Source organism: Pistacia vera, unplaced genomic scaffold (assembly GCF_008641045.1).
Source record: "Pistacia vera cultivar Batoury unplaced genomic scaffold, PisVer_v2 Contig713, whole genome shotgun sequence".
NCBI lineage: Eukaryota > Viridiplantae > Streptophyta > Magnoliopsida > Sapindales > Anacardiaceae > Pistacia > Pistacia vera.
Window position 1 is genome coordinate 5,804 of NW_022196572.1, and position 22,926 is coordinate 28,729.

The following is a 22,926-nucleotide window of genomic DNA, read 5'->3' on the forward strand; positions in this document are numbered from 1 at the left end:
TGTTGGAGATGTGGAACTAGAATGGGGTGAAATTGTTGAACTGTAATTCTTTGCAGGCTTATCAAGGAAATTTATGAAGCAGGAACAATGCCAAAGCATAAAGCATTGGTTGATAAAATAATATTTACAGTTTTGCCTAAAAATTATATAAAGACAACTTTAGTCTGATTTTCATTATTATTAGGATATATAAAACACTTTTGCAACTTTTGAGGCTTGGGAGAGAGTGATTGATTGTGCAAAGCTAAACCTTGATCATCTTGAGTGGATCTTGGATCCAAATGTGTAAGGGTGAGATCAAGGTTTGTTTTCTTGTATTTATGAGTAGCTAAACTCTTTCCTAGTGTATCCAATGTAATCTAATTAGACTATTGTATGTTTATTGTTTAATCGAATGTTTAATCGAATGTTTAATTGATCCAATTGTACCTTAGTTTCATTCATTTATGTTTATTGAGTTGATTAATCATTATTATTGTGTGATTGCCTTTGATTTACGGTTGTATGAGTCAAGGTTAGGCTATACGCCACTAGCTAATCTTGAATATCTCTTGATCTTTGATCGTTGTTGATGTCTGATCGTGTTTAATAGTTGATTGATTAACTATATGAATTGGGGTTAGGCTATAGTCACTAGCTAATCTCAAATTGCTCTGATGAACGATTGATTTATGTTTGTGTGATGCCCTCGACAGATGTGAGTTGGTTTGTGTTCGTTTTGGTACTTTTGTGTATAATGGGTTTTTGTTATTTAGATTAGGCTACACGCCACTAGCTAGTTTGGATCATGAAAACACTAGGTTGATCCGGTTGACTATGACACGACCTTACCTTGGTAAGTATCAATCCTAAGATTTGGACCGAAAAACATCGGTTAGATTAATAACATAAAAGAAGATAATTATGGTAAAATTGGATACACTAGACCATTTCTCATTGTTTGATCATTTGTTTAGATCTCGTTTTTATCTTAGTTGTTATTTTAGTATTTTTTTTATTCTTACTTGAATTTTAGTTAATTTGGATTTTATTAAATTGTTGGATAATTTGATTATCTCACTTGATTTCATTATTTTAGTTGTTTTTGCACAGTATTAGATTAATTGATAACTCGACTCTCTGTATGATCGACCCTTACTTGTGCACTTTACTGCAATAGTGTCCCATTTATTTGCAGAGGAATTAAAGTTCTTTTTAACCAAACAAGTTTTTGGCGCCATTGCCAGGGAGTTGGAGTTATTTGATTTCTTTAATATTTGTGTTTTTATTTTTATAGTTAGATTTTACTTTATTTTATTTTAGTTGTTTTTATTATTTTCTAGTTGTTTTGTGTTTTTTTGCGCTACAATTTTTCTTTGTTTTGAGTTTTTTTTTTTTTTTTTTTTTTTAATGCAAGGTCACCGATCATTGGGCGAAGGGTGAATTTGATCAGTAGAAAGAGAAGAGAACCTGGAAATTCGGAAGAATCAAGTGCATCAAATTCAGAATCCGAAGTAGAGATGGCGAATCCACCTCGCCCGATGAAGGAGTATGCGCACCCTACCATTGGAACGTCACCCTCCTGTATTGTTTTGAGTGTTGCAATGGGGAATTATGAGTTGAAGAGTATCTATTTTCAGATGCTTCCTTCATTCCAAGGAATGGCCATTAAAGATCCACTGACATTTATTAGAGATTTTTACTTAACCGTGCAAACTTTTCCTTTGTAGGGTTTGACTGAAGATCAATTGAGGATGAGATGTTTTCCATATACATTGAAGGACGTAGCAAAGAGTTGGTTCATGTCATTGGCACCAGCTTCACTTACATCTTGGGATGCGGTTTACAACAAGTTCATAGGTAAATTTTATTCTCATGCAAAGACTACAGAATTAAGAGGTAAAATTGCTACTTTCTCTCAACTCGATGGTGAGCCGTTCCATGAGGCATGGGAAAGATTTAAATTGATTTTAGTTCAATGTCCACATCATAGATACCCTTTAGAATTGTTGAATCAGTTTTTCTATGATAGACTGATAAAGGCTTGCCAAGCCATAGTTGACAATGTTGCAAGTGGTGCCATGGGAGAAAAGACTACAGAGGAGACATATGAGTTGTATGAGATGCTTGGCGCCAACTCACAATAGAAGAATGTTAGAGGGAAAGCAAAGGGAATCTATGAAGTGAATGCTAACACTGAGTTGGCAATGCAAGTGTCTAAATTGACAAAGCAATTCAAGACCATGTGAAACATGATGATGGGGCAAAGACAGAATAGTTCCAATGAGGTATGTGCTGTTTGTGGTAATGTTGGCCCTGCTACTAATGTTTGTCCTTCAGGTGAGAGTTTTCTAGAAGCTGTGGAGCAAACGAACATGATGAACTCTTACAACCAAAGACCCCACAATCCATATTCGAACACATACAATCCTGGGTGGAGGAACCATCCAAACTTTTCATGGAGAAACAACCAGTCGCAAGGAAGTTCTGAACACATCATGCAACCAAAGAAACCATCATTGGAGGATACATTGAACAGTTTCATTCAAGCTTATCAAAAGAACAATCAGAACTTCAAATAGAGATTCCAACAACAAGATGCATCCATAAGGAAGATGGAGGTCTAGATAGGGCAAATTGTAAAGTCATTACAAGGCCATGTCCCTGGGAAGTTACCAAGCCAATCCGAGCAAGTGAAAGCAGTCACAGTTTTGACGAGTGGTAAGATAATTATCAAGGATATCAATTCTGAAACTAATGAGCCCTTGTCTAATTTTGCAGGTAAAAAGAAAGAGGGGAGGCTGCTAAGTGCACCCNATCGATTGTGAAGCCAATTGATCATGCTTAAGCCAAATAACCATGTTAAACTACATGGCCTTGTTAGCTTTGCTCCTAAGTTTGAGTGCAATTCTGCGTTGCATGTAAAGGTGGAAAATTAACCCGCCCAGTCCAACCTATGGTGAGTTAGACCAAATGGCGGGCCAGGCCTAACCCAACCCACCTTTTTGGCCAAAAGGGTTGGCCTAGACCGACCCGCCAACCCTAACCCGTTGAATTTTTGTGCAGGCTAGGTTGGGCCACCTCAAATTTTTTTTTTTTTAATTTTTTTGCTTTTCTGTAATTTTTTTTAGCTAACTTTTCAAATATCAATTCAATTAGATTAATTTTTTTAGTTAACTTTCAAATATTAATTCATTTTTAATAAATTAAATTGTAATAAATGAAAATTTTGATTTATTCATTTATCAAAAAATAAAAAATTACAACAATTTTTGTCTCGTTAAAAACCTTACTAAAAAAAAACTCAGTTGGGACAAAAACCTAGTAAGAAAAAAAGAGTGTAACAATCGACAGTTAATTTATAAATTACAAAGTTACAATTTACAAAACAACTAATTTGAGGGTTGACTAGGACCTCTCTCATCTGTATAATCTAAATTACAAAATTGAAATGATTCTATTTAAGTATCGTCGATAATCTTGTATTGATTCTGGTAGCGTGACCGTTCCTAATCTTGAAGACATGTGAGGACTTTAATCATTTTTTTATGAAAGTTTAGTCCTCCTTTAATTTAAAATTCTTCCACTTGGACTAAATGTTTGTTCGAATGAGGCGATTAAGACAGGAATAGAGAAAACATCTAGGGCAAGTCTTGATTATACCAGAAAAATACATTTTCTGATTTTTCAATATTCTAAGACATCAAAGTTGGCTCTTTGTTGTGGATCTGCTGGTAGCACGTCGGGGTTCCCAAATATTGGTGAAGCTTATTACTCTACAGCTGCATGGAGGACAATATATTCGTTGTTAATGCTTCTAAAGAGGGGGCTATGCTTCGGGTTCATCTCGTAAATTTTCACTTAACATGTCTAAACCATTTTCTAAACCCGTTAATTTAATTCTAGGATCAAATATGGCAGCTAAACAAAAAGGAAAAGGAATGAGTTTCCAATATTTTTTAAATTTTCATTTCATTGCCTACATTGGTCCTGCTAAAATTCCATTGTTTTTTTTTTTTTTTAAATAAATCTGATTTTTTTTTTTTTTTATAATTGTATAGATTACCAATAGACTAGTAGGATAATACACACAAAAAAGTTTTAAAGCGGATTGATAAAAGAGTTTAAAAAAAATGAAATTTTTGATCTGTATGCCAATCATTATCTACCAAATAATGAGGACCCCTATTATTTGTTTCAAAATAACTAATTAAATTTGCATAAGGTAAACATGAATCAAGTATTAAATAAATACTATTTCATCTAACATGTATGTCTAATGCAGAAGTTCTAGAAGATAAATTTGATTTTATACGAGCATTTTGAAATTCAGTATTTCTTCTATTACTACTAGTAATACAAGCTAAAGAATCCCTAATTATATTAATATTATGTCAAATTTTTTTAATACCACTTTTCACAATTAAATTAATAATGTGACATACACAACGTTGGTGAAAAAACTTCAAATTATCATAAAAAGGAAAATTTATTTTTTAAAAAAAATCTATAACTCTACTGTTAGCATTTGCATTATCTAAAGTTAAACTTATCATTTTGTGAATAATATCATAATCTTCTTAAACTTTAACAATTTTATTATAAATTTGTTGACCACTATGATTCACATCTTTTAATCTAAATCCTAATAAAGATTTATTAATTTACATTCGTTATCACAATAATGACTAATCACACAAATATAATCTTGTTTAACTCTACCATTCCAAATATCAGCGGTTAGAGCCACACTAACATGATAACTATGTATTTTATTTCTTAATTCTAATTTCATTTTCCTAAATAATTTTATTAAATCATTTCTAATTGCAGTTTTAGAATAAGTTTTAAATTCTAGAAAAAATGATTTTTTAATAAATCTTTCAAAATATTTATCTTCAGTCATATTAATAGGTTGATCAATTGTAGCATTATATAAAGCTAATTGTTCCCTATACACATCAGAATTATAACGCCAAGTAGTACCCATACTAGTTATTTGAGTTTGATTGGTTTCTTCATTTCCATGATGATTTATATGTTTACTAGCATGCATTTTTAAAGTACTAGTACCATTACCTATATTAGCTTTATAAATATTTCCACAATATTTGCATCTTACTTTCTTCACTTGAACTTCGTTTTTTGTCTTGTAAAACTTTTCGAAATGCACTCAAATGTCTGATGTGTGCTTGTCGTTAGTTCTGACTACAGTTGATGAATCCGCTTCTACCTGAGATGGAGTTGGACGAGGATGACGATTACGAGAACGACCTCTAAAACCACCGATAGCTATAGCAGCATGGGGAGGAAGGGGGAATATCATGAGATGCATCGGATTCTGAGAATGGAAAAGTGAAACTGTTTGAATCTACTGCATTTACGTTAGTAAATTCAGAGGGACTAGGATAATTTTCTTTACCATAGAAATTGATGGGATGGAAATATCTATCTATTCTAGTTAAAAAAAAAAAAAAAAAAGNGTGTATTACTTTTTTACTTTACTGATTATGATTGTGAGTTTATTGTTATCTTGGTTTCGTATTAGTCTCTATTTTGTTCATATGATTATTCGTTGCAAAAGTTCTTGATGCTTTTCTGTGTTGTTGGATTACGAAAAAATAAATCATATCTAACTAAATCAATCGATTGTGAAGCCAATTGATCATGCTTAAGCCAAATAACCATGTTAAACTACATGGCCTTGTTAGCTTTGCTCCTAAGTTTGAGTGCAATTCTGCATTGCACGTAAAGGTGGAAAATTAACCTGCCCAGCCCAACTCGTGGCGAGTTAGGCCAAATGGTAGGCCAAGCCTAACCCGACCCACCTCTTTGGCCAAAAGGTTGGCCCAGCCTGACCCGCCAACCCTAACCCGTCGGGTTTTTGTGCAGGCTAGGTTGGGTCGCCTCAAATTTTTTTTTTTAATTTTTTTTCTTTTCTGTAATTTTTTTAGCTAACTGTTCAAATATCAATTCAATTAGATTAATTTTTTTAGTTAACATTTCAAATATTAATTCATTTTTAATACAATTAAATTGTAATAAATGAAAATTTTGAATTATTCATTTATCAAAAAATAAAAAATTACAACAATTATTGTCTCGTTAAAAACCTTACTAAAAAAAACTCAATTGGGACAAAAACTTAGTAAGAAAAAAAGAGTGCAATAATTGACAGTTAATTTATAAATTACAAAGTTACAATTTACAAAACAACTAATTTGAGGGTTGACTATGACCTCTCTCTTCTGTATAATCTAAATTACAAAATTGAAATGATTCTATTTAAGTATCGTCGATAACCTTGTATTGATTCTGATGGCACGACCGTTCTCAATCTCGAAGACATGTGAGGACTTTAATCATTTTTTATGAAAGTTTAGTCCTCCTTTAATTTAAAATTCTTCCACTTGGACTAAATGTTTGTTCAGATGAGACGACTGAGACAGGAATAGAGAAAACATCTAGGACAAGTCTTGATTATACCAGAAAAATACATTTTCTGGTTTTTCAATATTCTAAGACAACAAAGTTGGTTCTTTGTTGTGAATCTGCTGGTAACACGTCGGGGTTCCCAAATATTGGTGAAACTTATTACTCTACAGCTGCATGAAGGACAATATATTCGTTGTTGATGCTTCTGAAGAGGAGGCTATGCTTCTGGTTCATCTCGTAAATTTTCACTTAACGTGTCTAAACCATTTTCTAAACCCGTTAATTTAATTCTAGGATCAAATATGGCAGCTAAACAAAAAAGAAAAGGAATGAGTTTCCAATATTTTTTAAATTTTCATTTCATTGCCTACATTGGTCCTGCTAAAATTCCTTCTTTTTTTTTTTTTTTTNCCTGTTTTGTCTTTTAAAATACATTTTTTGTAAACAGTACTCTTTATGTATAAAAGACACATGTTTAGTAATGAAAAGAAAGCTTTGGGCCCAATTTTCTATTGTTAAATTGCATGCATTGTACTAGTTTTTCAGCAGTTGCTACAATGAATTTGACGTTGAGTTAGGAAAAGGGTCATTTCATGGTGAAGCAGGGAACTGTTTTAGGGCGTGTGGTATCTAGTAGGGGTATTGAAGTAGACAAAGCTAAGGTTGATTTGATTGCTAAATTGCCACCACCCACATCTATGAAAGGTGTGCGAAGTTTTCTTGGTCGTGCAGGTTTCTAGAGGCGGTTCATAAAGGATTTTTCTAAGATTAGTAGGCCTTTGTGTAATCTCTTGGCTAAAGAAACACCTTTTGATTTCAATGATGAATGTTTGACTGCTTTTAATATTCTAAAAGATAAACTCACATCTGCACCTATTCTTATGTCACTTGATTGGTCACTTCCATTTAAGTTGATGTGTGATGCTTCTGATTACACATTAGGGGCAGTTTTAGGATAGAGAGTAGGAAAATTGCATCATGTTATTCATTATGCAAGTCATACTTTGAATGATGCATAGATTAACTACTCGACCTTTAAAAAAAGAATTATTGGCTATTCTGTTTGCTTTAGAAAAATTCCGCTCTTATTTGATTGGTTCTAAAGTGATTTTGTTTTCAGATCATGTTGCATTGAGATATCTATTGAGTAAAAAGGATGCTAAGTCCAGGTTAATCAGATGGATTTTATTGTTGCAAGAATTGGACTTGACTACCAAGGACAAGAAGGGAAGTGAAAATGTAGTGGCTGACCACTTGTCTAGACTTGTGGAGGCAACAAGCCAGGAAGAGCATAATCAAGATAGGAAGTACCCCCTCGTTGAGACCTTCCCTGATGAACAACTTTTTTCCATCCTTGGAAAAAAAACCTTGGTATGCTAACATTGTGAATCATCTTGCTTGTGGTATAATTGACCCTGATTTGACCTTGCAAGAAAAGAAGAAATTTTTATCCACTATTAAGCATTACTTCTAGGACGATCCTTGTTTGTTTAAAAGTTGTTGAGATCAAGTAATAAAGAGATGTGTCTCTAACTTAGAGCAGCAAGACATTTTAAGACATAGCCATGAATCTCCTTGTGGAGGACACTTTGGTGGCAAGAAAACAACACTTAAGGTATTGCAATCTGGATTTTATTGGCCATCCTTATTTAAATATGCTTTTACCTTTTGTGTGGGATGTGATCGATGCCAACATACAAGGAATATTGGCAAGAGAGATGAGATGCCACTCACGACATTTATGCCTGTTGAGTTGTTCGACGTGTGGGGCATCAACTTTATGGGTTTGTTTCGTAACTCTTTTGGTTATACTTATATACTTGTCGCTGTTGATTATGTTTCAAAATGGATTGAGGCGATTGCCACAAAGGCTAATGATAGTAAGGTTGTACTCGGTTTTCTTAAGGACTTTATTTTTACCTGTTATGGTACCCCTAGAACTATTATTAGTGATGGGGGGAGTCACTTTTGTAACAAGTCTTTTGTAGCATTGTTGAAGAAGTACGACATTAAACATAAGGTGGCAACTCCATACATCCTCAAACTTCAGGGCAAGTAGAAGTAAGTAACAAGCAAATCAAGGCCATTATAGAGAGAACAATTTGCATATCAAGGAAAGATTAGGCAGTGAAACTGAATGATGCTCTATGGGCATATCAGACAGCTTTCAAGACTCCACTTGGGATGCATCCCTATAGGTTAGTCTTTGGGAAAGCATGCCATCTACCAATGGAATTAGAGCATAGGGCGTGTTAGGCGATCAAGAGATTGAACCTTGACATGGACAAGGCTGTACAGGAAAGGAAATTGCAGCTAAAAGAGTTAGATGAACTTAGGAATGAAGCATATGAGAACGCTAAGATCTGCAAGGAAAGAACTAAGTTGTACCATGACAAAGCAATATGACAAAAAGAATTCCAATCAAGTATGAAAGTGTTACTTTATGACTCACGGTTGCATCTTTTTCTAGGGAAATTGAAGTCAAAATGGATTGGGCCATTCAAAGTTCAAGAAGTGTTCCCTTATGCAGCGATGAAGATAGAAAACTTGAAGATGGGAAACTAATTCAAAGTTAATGGACACCGGTTGAACGCTTACTAGGAAAATTATGCTCCAAACAAGGAAGTGGAGTACTTCAATGATCTTGAATGACGACTTAGCGTCCTGTCTAGCTTAAGACGATAAACAAGCGCTTTTCAGGAGGCAACCCAAATGTTTCTTTTTCTTTGTTTGTTTCGTTTTTATTTTATTGTTTTTATTTATTTATTTTTACTTCAGTTTACTATTTTAATTACATTCGGAGTGTGTTATTTTGTGTATTTTATTTTATGTGTTTGAATTTTCAAGAAATCTAACACTTAGTGTAATTTTTCCAAAAAATCCACTTCACGCCGTGACTCAATTTATTCAAGTCGGGGTGCAATTGTGGTGTTATACTTGACGACAACACAAATGCGCAATTAGGCCACAACTCACTTACCATATTATTTGTGTCCTTGGTCAAAATAATACTGAGATTACAGACATTTCTAGAATGGCCATCATATGTGATCGTAGGGTTCTTACTATCAAGATTTGAAACACTTGATACCCTCGTCACGGTTCTACCATCCTAAGGACATATATCAATACATATAATTATGATTTACATGATATAGTAGAAAATTCTTTTTATTGGTTAATAAACATTATTACAAAGAGTTAATTCTACAAATTATTCCAAATACCAAACAAAGCATTTCAATTCAAAAAATCAAATTTGAATTCCATATTATCAAATTAATATTAAATAATATGTATTATATATATATAATATATATATATATAGATTACTATATATATATATTATATATATATATATATACACGTATGTATGTATGTATGTATATATGTATATATATAAACCAAATATTTAAATATACAATCTCACTAATTAATTTCCATATGAAATTAAACATAGGCAACAACCTTAGCAAATTTAATTACACCGTGAGATTATCTAAATGCCCTTTCATCTTAAAATATGAAAATACCCTTTCATCATAAATGATGAAAACGCCTCTCTCACTTATCCATCCTTAATCTGTCTTCTATGTGTGCGACCTAAAGGTTCCTCATCGTATCAGTAGTGAGTAGTCTCACGATTGACACCAATCAATCGTCTCACTAAACACAGACCAAGATTGGCCTCTAGCAAGGTATCATGGCCACCCGATAGATTCGAATTCAATGAAATAGCTTACCCATCAACGATATGGTTACCGTGCAATTCAATCCTTTCATCATCTATTATCTCATCAAGGCTAGGGCATAGAAATAGTGTCAACCTTGGATATTTTTGATATCTCAGTCTTCGGTTATTGGACCAACGATCGGAATAGATTGGATTGAGCTACAACTCAATCCCACTGTGGCCATAGATTTAATGTTGTTGCCATCTACCGAATTACTCCGCGAGATAATTTCTCCCGTACCCAAGAGTGATGAATCCTCTATTGATCCACCATAGTCTTAATACACTTCTCGATGTAGCCAATCACCACCGTTCTGATAGTTCTGAGTATAACTACATTGGGCTAGTGTCAAACAATAACAATTAGTCCACAAGGCGCTCCGGTGATCTCCAGTCTAAGGATCACATGTAACACCATCCATTAGAGGATTTATTCCATAGACATTGGATTACCATCTATGTGGAATCCTCTAGTGGGTCTGTCTAGTGAACTTGCCCATGATAAGCACCTATGTGTTACACTAGGTTGTCGACAAACAAACTTGACAAGTGAAATCAGTCACTTTTTTTCGACAGGGTCACTCAACACTATGATAGCCTTACCGTATTATATGTGTCCTTGGTCAGAATAATATTAGGGCTACAGACGTTTCTAGAATGGTCACCATATGTGCTCATAGGGTCTTCACTATCGAGATTTGAAACACTTAATACCCTCATAACAATTCTACCATTCTAAGGACATACATTATAACATATATTAAATACAAATTGTATAATGTAGGAAATGCCTTTTATTGATTATAAATATTATTACAAAAGTCAACATTTACAAAATGGATTGGCTTTAGGGCACCTACTCTAACAATCTCTTACTTGCACTATAGTCAATCATTCATGTATTTAATACCAAATGACCTTAAGTGCTTTTCATGTCTATTGCGATAGAGGCTTTGTCGGTGGATCAAGGAGATTGTCATCAGTATGTTCTTTGCAAATCTGCACATCCTTCCTCTCAACTATTTCTCTAATAAGTTGAAACCACCTAAGTATGTGTTCGGATCGCTAATGAGACTGTGGTTCCTTTGCTTGAGCTATTGCTCCATTGTTGTCGCAATAGACATCTATTGGATCAACAATAGAGGAGACCACACCAAGTTCAGTGACAACCTTCTTGATCCAAACCGCCTCTTTGGCCGCATCGGACAGTGTGATATACTCGGCTTCTGTTGTAGAATATGTTACAGTGCTTTGCTTAGAGCTCTTTCATCTCATTGGAGCCCCATTGAGAAAAAATACAAACCTGCATTGCGAGCGATAATCATCTTTATTCATTTGGAAACTAGCATCACTGTATCCTCTTATAGTGAGCTCATCTTCCCCTCCATAAACCAAGAACATATCCTTAGTCCTTTTCAGGTACTTAAGGATGTTCTTAACAACTATCCAGTGTCGCTCGCCTGGATCCGATTGATATCGACTATAAATGTTTAATGTACATGAGACATCAACCCGAGTATATAACATGGCATACATCATGGATCCAATTGTTGACGCATATGAGATCCTCTCCATTCTATCTCTCTCATCGTGTATTCTAGGACACATATCTTTAGAGAGATAGACACCATGTGACATCGAAAGAAATCCCTGCTTGGATTCTTCCATACCGAATCTCTTCAGTACCTTGTCTATATACATACTCTGACTTAGGCCAAGCAACCTATCCCAATAGATAATCTCTTTTGTTTTGATTTATCAAATCGGCATGGTTGATTGCATATTGGTAATAAAGTGAGGTTTCTTTGCATATCGGTAATAAAGTGAGGTTTCTTTAGTCCATTAGTGAAATGTCAATAGATCAACTCTTAATTTAATTCTTCCATAAATTAAGAAATTTTTTTCCTTATCGTATATTTAATTCAAAAGTGCAACTTTAGCCCTTTAGTGGATTGGACAAAAGTTAATGGACAAGGCCAACTAAGTTAAACTAGATCCGATCGATTGGTGCTTGTAAGATAAATATGTCCACAATGTACTCTAGGTAGCTTTAATAAATATCTAAGTTATTTGATTATTTATTTAAAATAAAGAAGCAAATAATAGATGCGAAAGTTGAGGTTTGAACCCATTATTTGCATGTTTTGACATATTAGGTTATAAGGACTTTTATTAAGAGATGAGGTAGTACATTTGCTTTGTTTTTTCTTATTTTCCATTTATTACTATTATGCCATTTTTTAAAAATCAATCTCCTTTAACCTTTTTAATATTTTATTAAATTTTCTGAAGAAAATTATGTCCTTTCAATTCAACATCACACAACTATTGCCATAGTTTTTGTCCAAATTTTTTATTCCAAGTTTTCTCAACAACCAAACAAAAACTTGCTTAAGAAACCCCAACAAAAAATAATGCATTTTACACTAAAGTTTTTCTAGAAAAATTCATAAACACTCAGGGTGTGTTTGGTTGGGGATAATAGGGAGGTAATGTCATATTATATTACTTGATTACCACGTTTAGTTGTCAAGTAATATAAGATTCCGGTAATCTTTCAAAACCAATAGAGGGCGTTTGGATCATATAATGTTTTATTATAAGGGGATGTTAAATTAATGAAAAGATAGATCACCTTGAAGATTACCGGAAATGTTTAGGAAATGTGTTTGGCTAGTTTGAATAAATTGGTGAGTAATATGCTTGGGAGGATAAATGGGTGGATATGTTATATAGATTACTAAATTGCCCTCCTTTTAAAATATTAATATAATATTATTTATTTTTATTATCATTTTTTAACCCTCTACATTTAAAATTTGGCTAAAAAACCCCCGCCATATAAAACTTTAATTTATACCAAAATACCCCCACCCACCCCCAAGCCATTGCTGGCAACCAGCCATCATCGCTGGTTGATGGCGACAGTTAAAGGAATGGTACATTCAACGGAATGGTACATGACTGGCCGTATATGTTCAGTCGTGCACTAATAAAGCCATTTCCGACAATGGATCACAAATCCATGGCTGTTTCATGGCCAAATATGTGGTCGTCAAACGGCTATAGAAACAACCTTAGCAGTGCATGACCGGCCATATCCCACCAGTCATGCACCATTACGATGACTACCGCCAGTGGCTAGCGGTGGTGGTTGGCACCGGCGATGGTCTTGGGTGGCGGGGGTATTTTATTAACTTTTAAATTTTTTATGGCTGGGGTGTTTTAGCTAATTTCTCAAATGTAAAGGGGCTAGGGTAATTGTTATTTGGTAGACATTTGAGAGCAGTTGTGTCCGAAGTGGTATTTAATTAAGGGCAAAATAGGTATAAAAATCAAATTACCTTGTAATCTTTTAATAATAGCCCTTGGGGAGGGTGTCTGATTAGCCCCTATATTACCAATAGTAAACACAATTTGCAATAAAAGATACCTGTAATATTTCACTACTTGCAAACCAAACAATGAAGTCTTGCAAAATAAACGAAGATTAACCCCGTTCTCTTATATTACCCCGATCCAAATGCACCCATAGTAATTACTGTTGGTAATATAGGAGGTAATCTAATTACCTCCATTTTCTTAGGTATTTTAAAATTACTTGGTAATCTTATTTTTATTACAATTTTATCCCTTATTAATAAAATTTTTGGACAATAATGCCCTTATTTTGAAACTAATTTACATGAATCTGCCATTACAATTTCAGCCTTATTTAATTAATTTTTTGGACAATAATGTCTTTATGTTTAAAACAAATTGTTGGCTACTCAGGACAATCGCTACCCGCCAGCTACCACCGCTGGCGCTGGCTATCAACGTGAGTCGCCAAAAGTCGTGTCGTGTGCCGATATGGCCAGAAATGTTTGGAAATGACCAAATGGCCATAGATCTGGTCAGAAAAGGCCAACTCCATGGCACACAACGGCTATAGATTTGGCCATTAATGGCTAGAATAGATCTAGCCATTGTTGGCCAGATCTACGACCATATCAGCGCACGGAGGTGACTTCCAGTGACTTACGATGACTTTCGATGGTGGCTTGGTGTAACGGCTCCATTCTCATAAAACTATGCATAGTAAAAGTACATGTAAAATAACATAAAAAGTTGGGCCCAAAATTTTCTTTTATTAAACATATGTATTCTTTATACAAATATATACAAGATTTGTATCATATGCAAAACTATCAAAATAGGGTGGACAGTGTAGCCAATTCTCTTCGTGTGCCGATGTCCATCCGACCGTGTCCTCATTTAGAACCTGCAAAAACATAGGGAACAACGGGATTAGCACAAAACAATGCTCAGTAAGTAAACCCTCTACTCAACTATCCCCGTAACTCTCTCTCTAATTCTTTCCCTATAATTTTTTTATTTACTCTTTCTCTTATACAACTCTTTGTTTTCTCTTTCTCATAACTCTTTTCTACTAACTCTCTTTCTAGTAAGTCACGGCCCCATCTGACCAGAGGCACGGCTGGGACTCGCTCCCACTCCCTGTGACTTCTACTCATTCTAGCTAATCAGACTTGGTTATGCATGGATTCGGAACCTTTGGCCATGTGAGTGCATAGAATCTCTCGGGTAAACTCGGGTATAGCCCTCATCCGCATGTACTCTACGAGCTACACCACTTCTCTCTCTGATACTCATGCCGCTCTCTCAATGTGGCGTACATGTGGGAATACTCTACCCATACTCACAGGTTCCCCATCGCACAACCTACTCTATTATCTTGTTTAGCACTACTCTAGCTTTTTACTCTATAGTGCTTATTCTCTCTTTCTCTTTACTCTTAGAGTAGCTTAAACTCAAAAATCTCTACTCTTTCTCTACTCTCTTTTCTAGTGCATAATTATGCATAGTTAATGCACATAAATGACTTATGCTCATTAATGCATTTATGAGATGCAATTATGCCATGTACCAAAAATTAAGGCTTTCTACTCTTACTTATGCTTCTCTTGAGCATTTCATCATACAACTCATGTGCATATAAAACTCTACTCTAACTCTAACTTTTCTCTTTTCTTTAATCATCCAAATGGGAGGAAACTCCCTCATAAACTCTAAATTTCCTGTCAAAAGAAAAGCACTTCAATAAGCTTGCTCAAAACTTTCTCCAACTTCAATCAAACTCAACCCAACATCAAGCAAATAAAACACTTCTCATAACTCAATTTATGTGTATTACTCATTAATAACTACTAACCTCATTCATCTCATTTCAACAAACATAATGAATACATATTTATATATAACTCTCTACTCAAAAGAGTTCTTAAATCTCAACTTGGGTTGAGTTTACTTACTTTATGAGGAAATAGCTTCTTTAACATTTCTCCTTTCCTTTGGGAGCTTACCTTCTCTTTACAACTTTAACCAACAACAACAACAACATGAGACTCTAATCAAAACATAATAAAACTCTCATCTAAAGCAAGAATCCTTACCTTAGGATGCTTTAGATTAAAACCCTACTAAAAAGTTACTCAAAAAGCTCTTGGAAATCCTTGGAAGATTGAAGGAATTTGAGAGAATTTGGAGAATGGAGGAGGCGGTGGAATGGGAAATGAAAAGTTCTCAAAGACTAAACCCCCCTAAATATCTCCTAACAAACTCATTCTTCCCATTTTGCCCTTGCTTTTCCTTGAAAATTCCATCCATATCCTTTGATTCCTTACAAACACACCCCCATACCAACATATTCTCCATGAAATTTCCTTACATTTTACTCCCCACTTTTCTTGCTAATTAGGGGTAAAATGGTCAAATAGCACCTAAGGAAAAAAATATCTAAAACTCAATAAACTTTTCAACCGGCATGTCGCCGCGGCGAAGAAACTTCCTTCGCCGCGGCGAAACTGTCCAGCAGCTTCCCCGTGGCTTCAACACCTCTTCGCCACGGCGAAGATTATTCTTCACCCCGGCGAATTCTGTAACAACAAAAACCTTCTAATTTTGACTCATTTCAAGGCAATTACTTAACATATCAAAACAACCAAAGACCAACCAACCAACATTCATAAAAACCAACTCAAATAAGAGCGTAATAAGAAACATTAGCTACGTACCTTAAGTGGGGCGTTACACTTGGGGTGGGTAGGGGTGTTTTTGTTATAAATTAAAGTTTTATATATGCTGGGGTGTTTTACCAAAATTTCAAATGTAGGGGGTTGAATAAATTATCCAAAAAATAATAATAAAAATAATATTATATTAAATTTTAAAAAGAGGACAATTTAGGAATCTTTATAACATATCCACCAATTTATTCTAAGCTAAAACACATTTTTCTAAACATTCCCAATAATCTTCGAGATAATCTATCTTTCCATTAATATAACATTTCTAATAATTAAACATTCCTTGAACAAACACAACCTCAAAGTAAAACCAAATAAATTATATGGAAAATTCAAGATGTTGTGCAGCAAATCCGGAGAGGATAATTCACTATTAGTAGAGAAGATATTTAGTTTGGCTCAATTTGGAAGGAAGATATTCAGATTGACTTAGATTCCAACTAAGGTAGCCGAAGATCATGCAACTTCCTAATCCTACGTATTTGAATCTTACCTCAACTCTAGCATGTAAATGGGTGCTATATAAACCCATCACAACTTGTTTTTAGGGGGGCTGGGAAATTGTTCTGGGAAAAGATTCATCATTTGTAAATCTCATTTGATAAGAGAAACGATGGATGTAGGCTCAAGATTCAAACTTGCCGAACCACTTAAAAAATGGCATGTTTCATTACTTGTATTTTCTCTTTAATTATTCAATTGTTTGTTTTCATTAAATCACGCACACATTAGTTCCAGTTCCACCAAGGTCAATCGGATCTCTCGGTTGGTGCGAATTTTTGTATCAACATTTTGGCATTAGAAGGAGGGGCTTGAACACTCCAAGCTCTCTCTATTTGTCAACAGTTTCTTTTCCATCTTCCAACAGGAAAAACAAGCCATGGCTACAACCCATGTCACCAAATCCAACTCTAGAATCAAAGTCACTGCTAGATGGGGAGTATTGAAATTGATAAAGTATGATTCTAGCAAAGTGTTAAACATAAGAGTTGTAGCCCTTTGAGTAAGATTTCCAATGGTCCAAGAATTGTCCAAATCCAATGTCTACAGATCAAGTTATCATTAAAATACAATGGTATGTTCTAAACTCGTTACAAAAGTGCGAAGCTCGTCGTTTCAAACTTGTCATTTTAGAGCTCGTCATTTTAGATCTCGTTTTGAGAGCTCATCATTTGAGAGCTCGTCATTTTAGAGCTCATTCTTTTAGAGCTCGTCATTTTAGAGCTTATCATTTTAGCGCTTGTTTTGAGAACTCATCGTTTTAGAGCTTGTCATTTTAGAGCTCGTCATTTTAGAGCTCGTTTGAAGAGCTCGTCATTTTAAAGCTCGTTTTGAAAGCTTGTCATTTTAGAACTCATTTTTAGAACTCATTATTTTGGAGCTCGTCATTTTGGAGCCCGTTTTAAGGGCATGTCATTTTAGAGCTCGTTTTAAGGGCTGATTTTGAGGGCTCGTCGTTTTAGAGCTCGTTTTGAGGGCTAGTTGTTTTAGAGCTCGTTTTGAGGGCTCGTCGTTTTAGAGCTCGTCTTGAGAGCTCATCATTTTAAAGCTTGTTTTGAGAGCTCGTCATTTTATAGCTCGTCATTCTAGAGCTCATCATTTTATAGCTCATCATTTCAGATCTTGCCATTTTATAGTTCGTAATTTTGTAGCTCGTCATTTCAGAGCTCGCCATTTTATAGCTCGTCATTTCAACTTTTCTTTATGTTATGTTTGATTAAAAATAAGAGAAACGTGTTTGGGAGATAAGGGTGGAGAAAAAGAAATTATTTTAGGTTTAAAAAAAAAAAAAAAATTTAGGCTTGAAATTATCTAAATACCCTCCAGTTTTTCTTTATTTTATGTTTTATTTTTGAAAGAACAATGATACAGTTACCGAAAAAAATACACTGAATTCATGCACCGACAGACGTGGCACCATTTTGATCGTCCATTAATTATGAAATTTTTTTTAAAAAAAAGAAGATGGTGCCACGTATGTCGGTACGTGAATTCTATCAGTGTATTTTTTTTGGTAACTGTAGCATTGCTCTTTTTTAAAACCATATAAATAGCCTTTCCATATGAGATTACTAACTGCCCTCACGTGAGTCAACTCAAACTCAACTTGACAAGACGTTGGTACAACAATAAGGGGTTGTGCAAGACTTTTCAAAAATCGTGGGGCAGTTGAGATTGGACTATCTCTGGAAAGGGCATATAAATAACCCATTGTACTAACTTAGTTTAACACCTAGAGGTCTAGGGTTCGAACCTTTTATGTATCAATTTATTCAAAGGAAATTTTAATTTGAAATGTCAATTCTGCCCTTGAGCCCATCCATTTTAATGGAAAAAACAAATGGTAGGGGGTGTCTTTGGTAGTTTCTATAGTTATGAGAGGCAAAGTGTCAATTTTTTTAGTTTCAGAGGGTGTAATTGTCATTCCCCTTATTAAAGTAATCTCCATACCAGTCTTCAAAAACAATTCTTCTTAACATACAAGTCTTCTATACTTATTATGCTTATCAAACTAGTTAAAGTATTACAACAATCCTCTCAACATAAGTCTTCCTTGACTTACCCTTCTCATAACAGTCTCATGCATATTAGTCATTCTATCATGCATTATGCTCTAACACATAGTACATGTAATCTCCATGTACTAACCACATGGTGTCTCTATCGAGCACAAAGAACTCCAATACATATAAACATTGTCATCATCTTTTTCCTTACCAAAATTCGTTGATATGAACTTCCTTCTCCAACTGAAAACTTAATAGACTTCTTTCCTTTGAAGTAATTGTCCCTATGTTTATGTTTCAGGCCATCGCATACTTTTGAGACATCTTCGAATCATAACCCATTATTAAGGCCAAATTCGAACATCGATAATCTTATACGCTTCCCTACTACCTTGAACCACATCTAATTAATACATTAAAGTAGGATTTATATGAAATCAAATGAAGAAATTTAACAAAATATATTCAAATTCGTAAATTTTTAAACCAACCGATTATTTTTTATGTTCTACACCATATGAACGTCAAACCACGACTAAAAACAGCAAAAACCTTGAATCAAACTAAATGATTGGTAATAGTATGATGAGTTTCAGTTGTGGAGAGAGTTATAGTTTGAGATGTTTTAATGTTAAGAGAACATAGAGTAAGGGTTATTGAGAGTTTAAGTTGCTTATAAATTAAGGGGTATTCTGGTCATGAAAAATATGAAGGGGCTATTTGTGAGAGACTTTCTAATTATGGCTAGTTTAAATTTTGTCCCTAAAATTGGGGATAATAATTAATTTCCCCTAATTTTTTAACCCTATCAATTTTTTTGTTAAATTATAATATCCCTTAAATAATTTGCTGCCAAAAAGTTGTTCAGCTAAGAGGATCATTTTCATCATATGTTAAGTACAATTTAATAATAATGTTAATTGAAGGGTACAATAAATTTTTCAGAAATTCTAATCACCCTTTCTTGTTAGGGAGGGAGGTAGTTGATAAGTTTTAAAAGCTATGGGAACATGCGGGGTGGTGATTTTATCTTGAAAGCTGAGGGGTGCTAGGGGAGAATTACCCTTCATTTTGATTGAATTCAATTTAATATCTGGGTTTTGATTGGTTTTGAAGGATGCCATATTATCCCTTTACGCTAAGGAAGAAACGGGAATGACAGTGGTTAGTGTGCACACACTTCCATATCTTTCTCCACTTATAACATCAGATGCTATTACTAAAAATGAAAGCCTTGTTCTTACAAGAAGAGCTCTAGTCTTTGCTACCGGTTTTTTGGCGGCTTCTTTCTCATCTTCACATTCATTTTTTTCTGCTGTTGCCCTGCAACCACAGCTTCAAGATGAACTTGGGCAGCAAGAAAATAGAATTGTTGATCTCTTCCAGGTCCCTTTTTTTTTCAAGCATTTAATTCACCCACATACATTCATGCTTTATTTACTCTCTGTTTGCTTGTAGGGAACTTCTCCATCGGTGGTTTTCATTCAAGACTTTGAATTATCTAAAACGCCAAAGCGTTCTTCTATTCAAGTCATGCCTGCAGATGAAAATGTTAAGGTTGAAGGCACGGGATCGGGTTTCATCTGGGATAAATTTGGTCACATTGTACGCAATATTCTTTCATCACTTGTTTTTCTTTAGTAATCAGAAATGCTATTCAACATTTATGTTTTGTATTTATTCAAGTTTTGATTATCGTGTATGACAGGTTACTAATTACCATGTTGTAGCTAAGTTGGCCACTGATAACACTGGATTACAGCGTTGTAAGGTTTTGTCCTTTTTCTTTCTTCTTATTATTTTTTTCCCTTTTGCTGAATAGTGATAATTTATTGGTTCTATTGTTTACAGGTTCTACTTGTTGATGCCAAAGGCAATAGATTTAACAGGGAAGGCAAAATTATTGGTTCTGATCCAGCTTATGATTTGGCTGTTCTCAAGGTATCTTGACGACCCTTAATCTTTCCCATTAATTTAGATCTAACGTGTGGAACAATTTGCACTGTCACTTCTCTTCTCTTATGGCATTGTTTGTGTCTCAACTAAAATAAAAAACTTGATTGAAGCTATTGGAAACATCCTTATGTAATTGACAAATAATTGGTAAACATGCAGACTTTGTTTTAAAAAGAGCTTGATTCTGTGTATACGATGTTTAACTAAAGTTGCTTGTGATAATGTCTTCACTTTTATATGAATTTTCGGATCAGAACTAGGAAAAATTCAATCTGCGCATAATAAATGGTACTTGAAGCAGAAGATATTAATAAATTGGTCTTGTTCACCTTATTAATATGCACTTTTACCATAGCTGCCGATGTATTCTGCATATAAAGAGATTCAGAATGTACACAAGATTCAAGGAGGCATTTTTCTGTCACTTTGTCATGGCCAACCATTTTACTAGTGGCATATTGCATTAGTTAACTTCTATGTTTATTTTTTAATGGTAAGAGTATATTTTCTTGCAAATTCATGGTCTATATTATTATGCTTTGCAGGTTGATGTTGAAGGATATGAATTAAAGCCTGTTGTTCTTGGTACATCGCATGATTTACGTGTAGGTCAGAGCTGCTTTGCCATTGGGAACCCTTACGGATTTGAGGACACACTCACAACAGGGGTAGCCTTCAATAACACAATGTTTTGCAATTTATTATGAAATGTCTTTATTAAGTAAATTGCAATCTTATGAATAACATGTTATACACTTCAATGAAGTGGGTAAATTATAATAGTAACAGATATGATGACCTTCTAAGAATTGATTTGAATAATGCAGGTGGTCAGTGGACTAGGGAGAGAGATACCCTCACCAACTGGAAGAGCCATTCGAGGAGTTATTCAAACAGATGCTTCTATTAATGCAGGTGAATTATAAATATTTCATTTCTACATGCATTAAGTTTTTCGTAGACCACTTAATTGTGTTATGTGTGTCTTTGTATTTGTTTCTTATCTTTTCTTCTTTCCCTTGCAATTGAAAATAACAAATTTGTTCAGGGAATTCAGGTGGGCCACTGATTGATTCGTATGGCCATGTTATTGGAGTTAACACAGTAACTTTTACCCGCAAAGGTAAAGATATGCTACTTGATTTCTCCATACTATGAGTTTCTACGTTATGCATTTTAGTGATGAGGGTTGAAGATGTTTAAGGTGTTTTAGGCCCTGAAAACTTCGATCTAAAATATGTGCTGTGTGCATTTGATTTTACAGGAACAGGAGTATCCTCTGGTGTAAACTTTGCAATACCAATAGACACTGTCGTTCGAACGGTACCTTACCTTATTGTGTATGGAACACCCTACAGTGACAGGTTTTAATCATGCTTTCTTTTATAGGTAACAATTAACAAATGTCTTTTGGCCTCGTATTATTTGATTGAATTCATCTGGCCTTGTGTTGATTTTGAGCAATTGATCACACTACCATTTCAATGCATGAAGCAAACAAAGCCCTACAACTTTTATTATTATTATTTTTCTCTCTCCCCGTCACTTTCTTCTTTCTTCTTTTTTCTCTCTCTCCTCGTCAGTTTTTTCTATCGAGGAATAGTTAACCCTGTTTTGCCTCAAAACCGGTTGGACTGGCGGATTGTTACAGTGACACTTGTCCAACCATGGGTCATACCGGGTGAATTCATATCCCTGGTTTTTCACCCTGACCGGCCTGGTTTAGTGGCCAATTCCTGGTCGAACCGGTTAAATTAACCAGCCGGGCCGGGTTTTAAAACACTGGAAAATATATTAAAGTTTTGTCACACTTTTTGTAAGAACATAGCATTCTGATTCACAAGTCTTGTCAAATCTCACAAAACATTTAAAGGCGTCTGGAATGATACGCTCCCTTTGACACCTGCTGATCCTTACAAGACGGCTAAAGCCAAGTTAAACATTGAGGCATATTAAATACAGTGAGAGGTCTTTAAAATTCATTTATTATCATGATCCACTTTCAAACACCTAAATCAAAAAGGAAACTATCGAAATCAGTGAAGAAATTCACTTGGCAGGATCGAAACCAAGCGAGAAATGAGGCCACATATACATTTCTGATGCATTAAGTAATACTAAATGATATGTTTTTGAGCGAATACAAACAAGCAAAAAACAAGAAAAAGAACATCTAAGGATGTGCCATAAGAATATTAATACTTGTAGCAGAATATCTATAATGCAG

At 34.6% G+C, this 22,926-nt stretch overlaps 1 protein-coding gene and 1 non-coding gene across 2 annotated transcripts; one reads left to right on the top strand and one right to left on the bottom strand.

The window, feature by feature from the left end:
• Window positions 1-1,868: 1,868 nt before the first annotated feature.
• Window positions 1,869-1,976, bottom strand: LOC116114578. The gene has a single exon (XR_004125576.1). It is a non-coding gene; the product is annotated as a small nucleolar RNA R71 (small nucleolar RNA).
• A 5,031-nt stretch (window positions 1,977-7,007) lies between these two features.
• Window positions 7,008-22,200, top strand: LOC116114547 (protease Do-like 5, chloroplastic). The gene is made up of 10 exons (XM_031400693.1): window positions 7,008-7,146; window positions 7,535-7,785; window positions 19,860-20,129; window positions 20,202-20,348; window positions 20,452-20,514; window positions 20,595-20,684; window positions 21,245-21,367; window positions 21,527-21,614; window positions 21,748-21,822; window positions 21,964-22,200. Exons 1-10 carry the CDS (start codon window positions 7,008-7,010, stop codon window positions 22,068-22,070), a joined length of 1,353 nt encoding a protein of 450 aa, XP_031256553.1. The 3' UTR covers window positions 22,071-22,200.
• The last annotated feature ends 726 nt before the right edge of the window (window positions 22,201-22,926 follow it).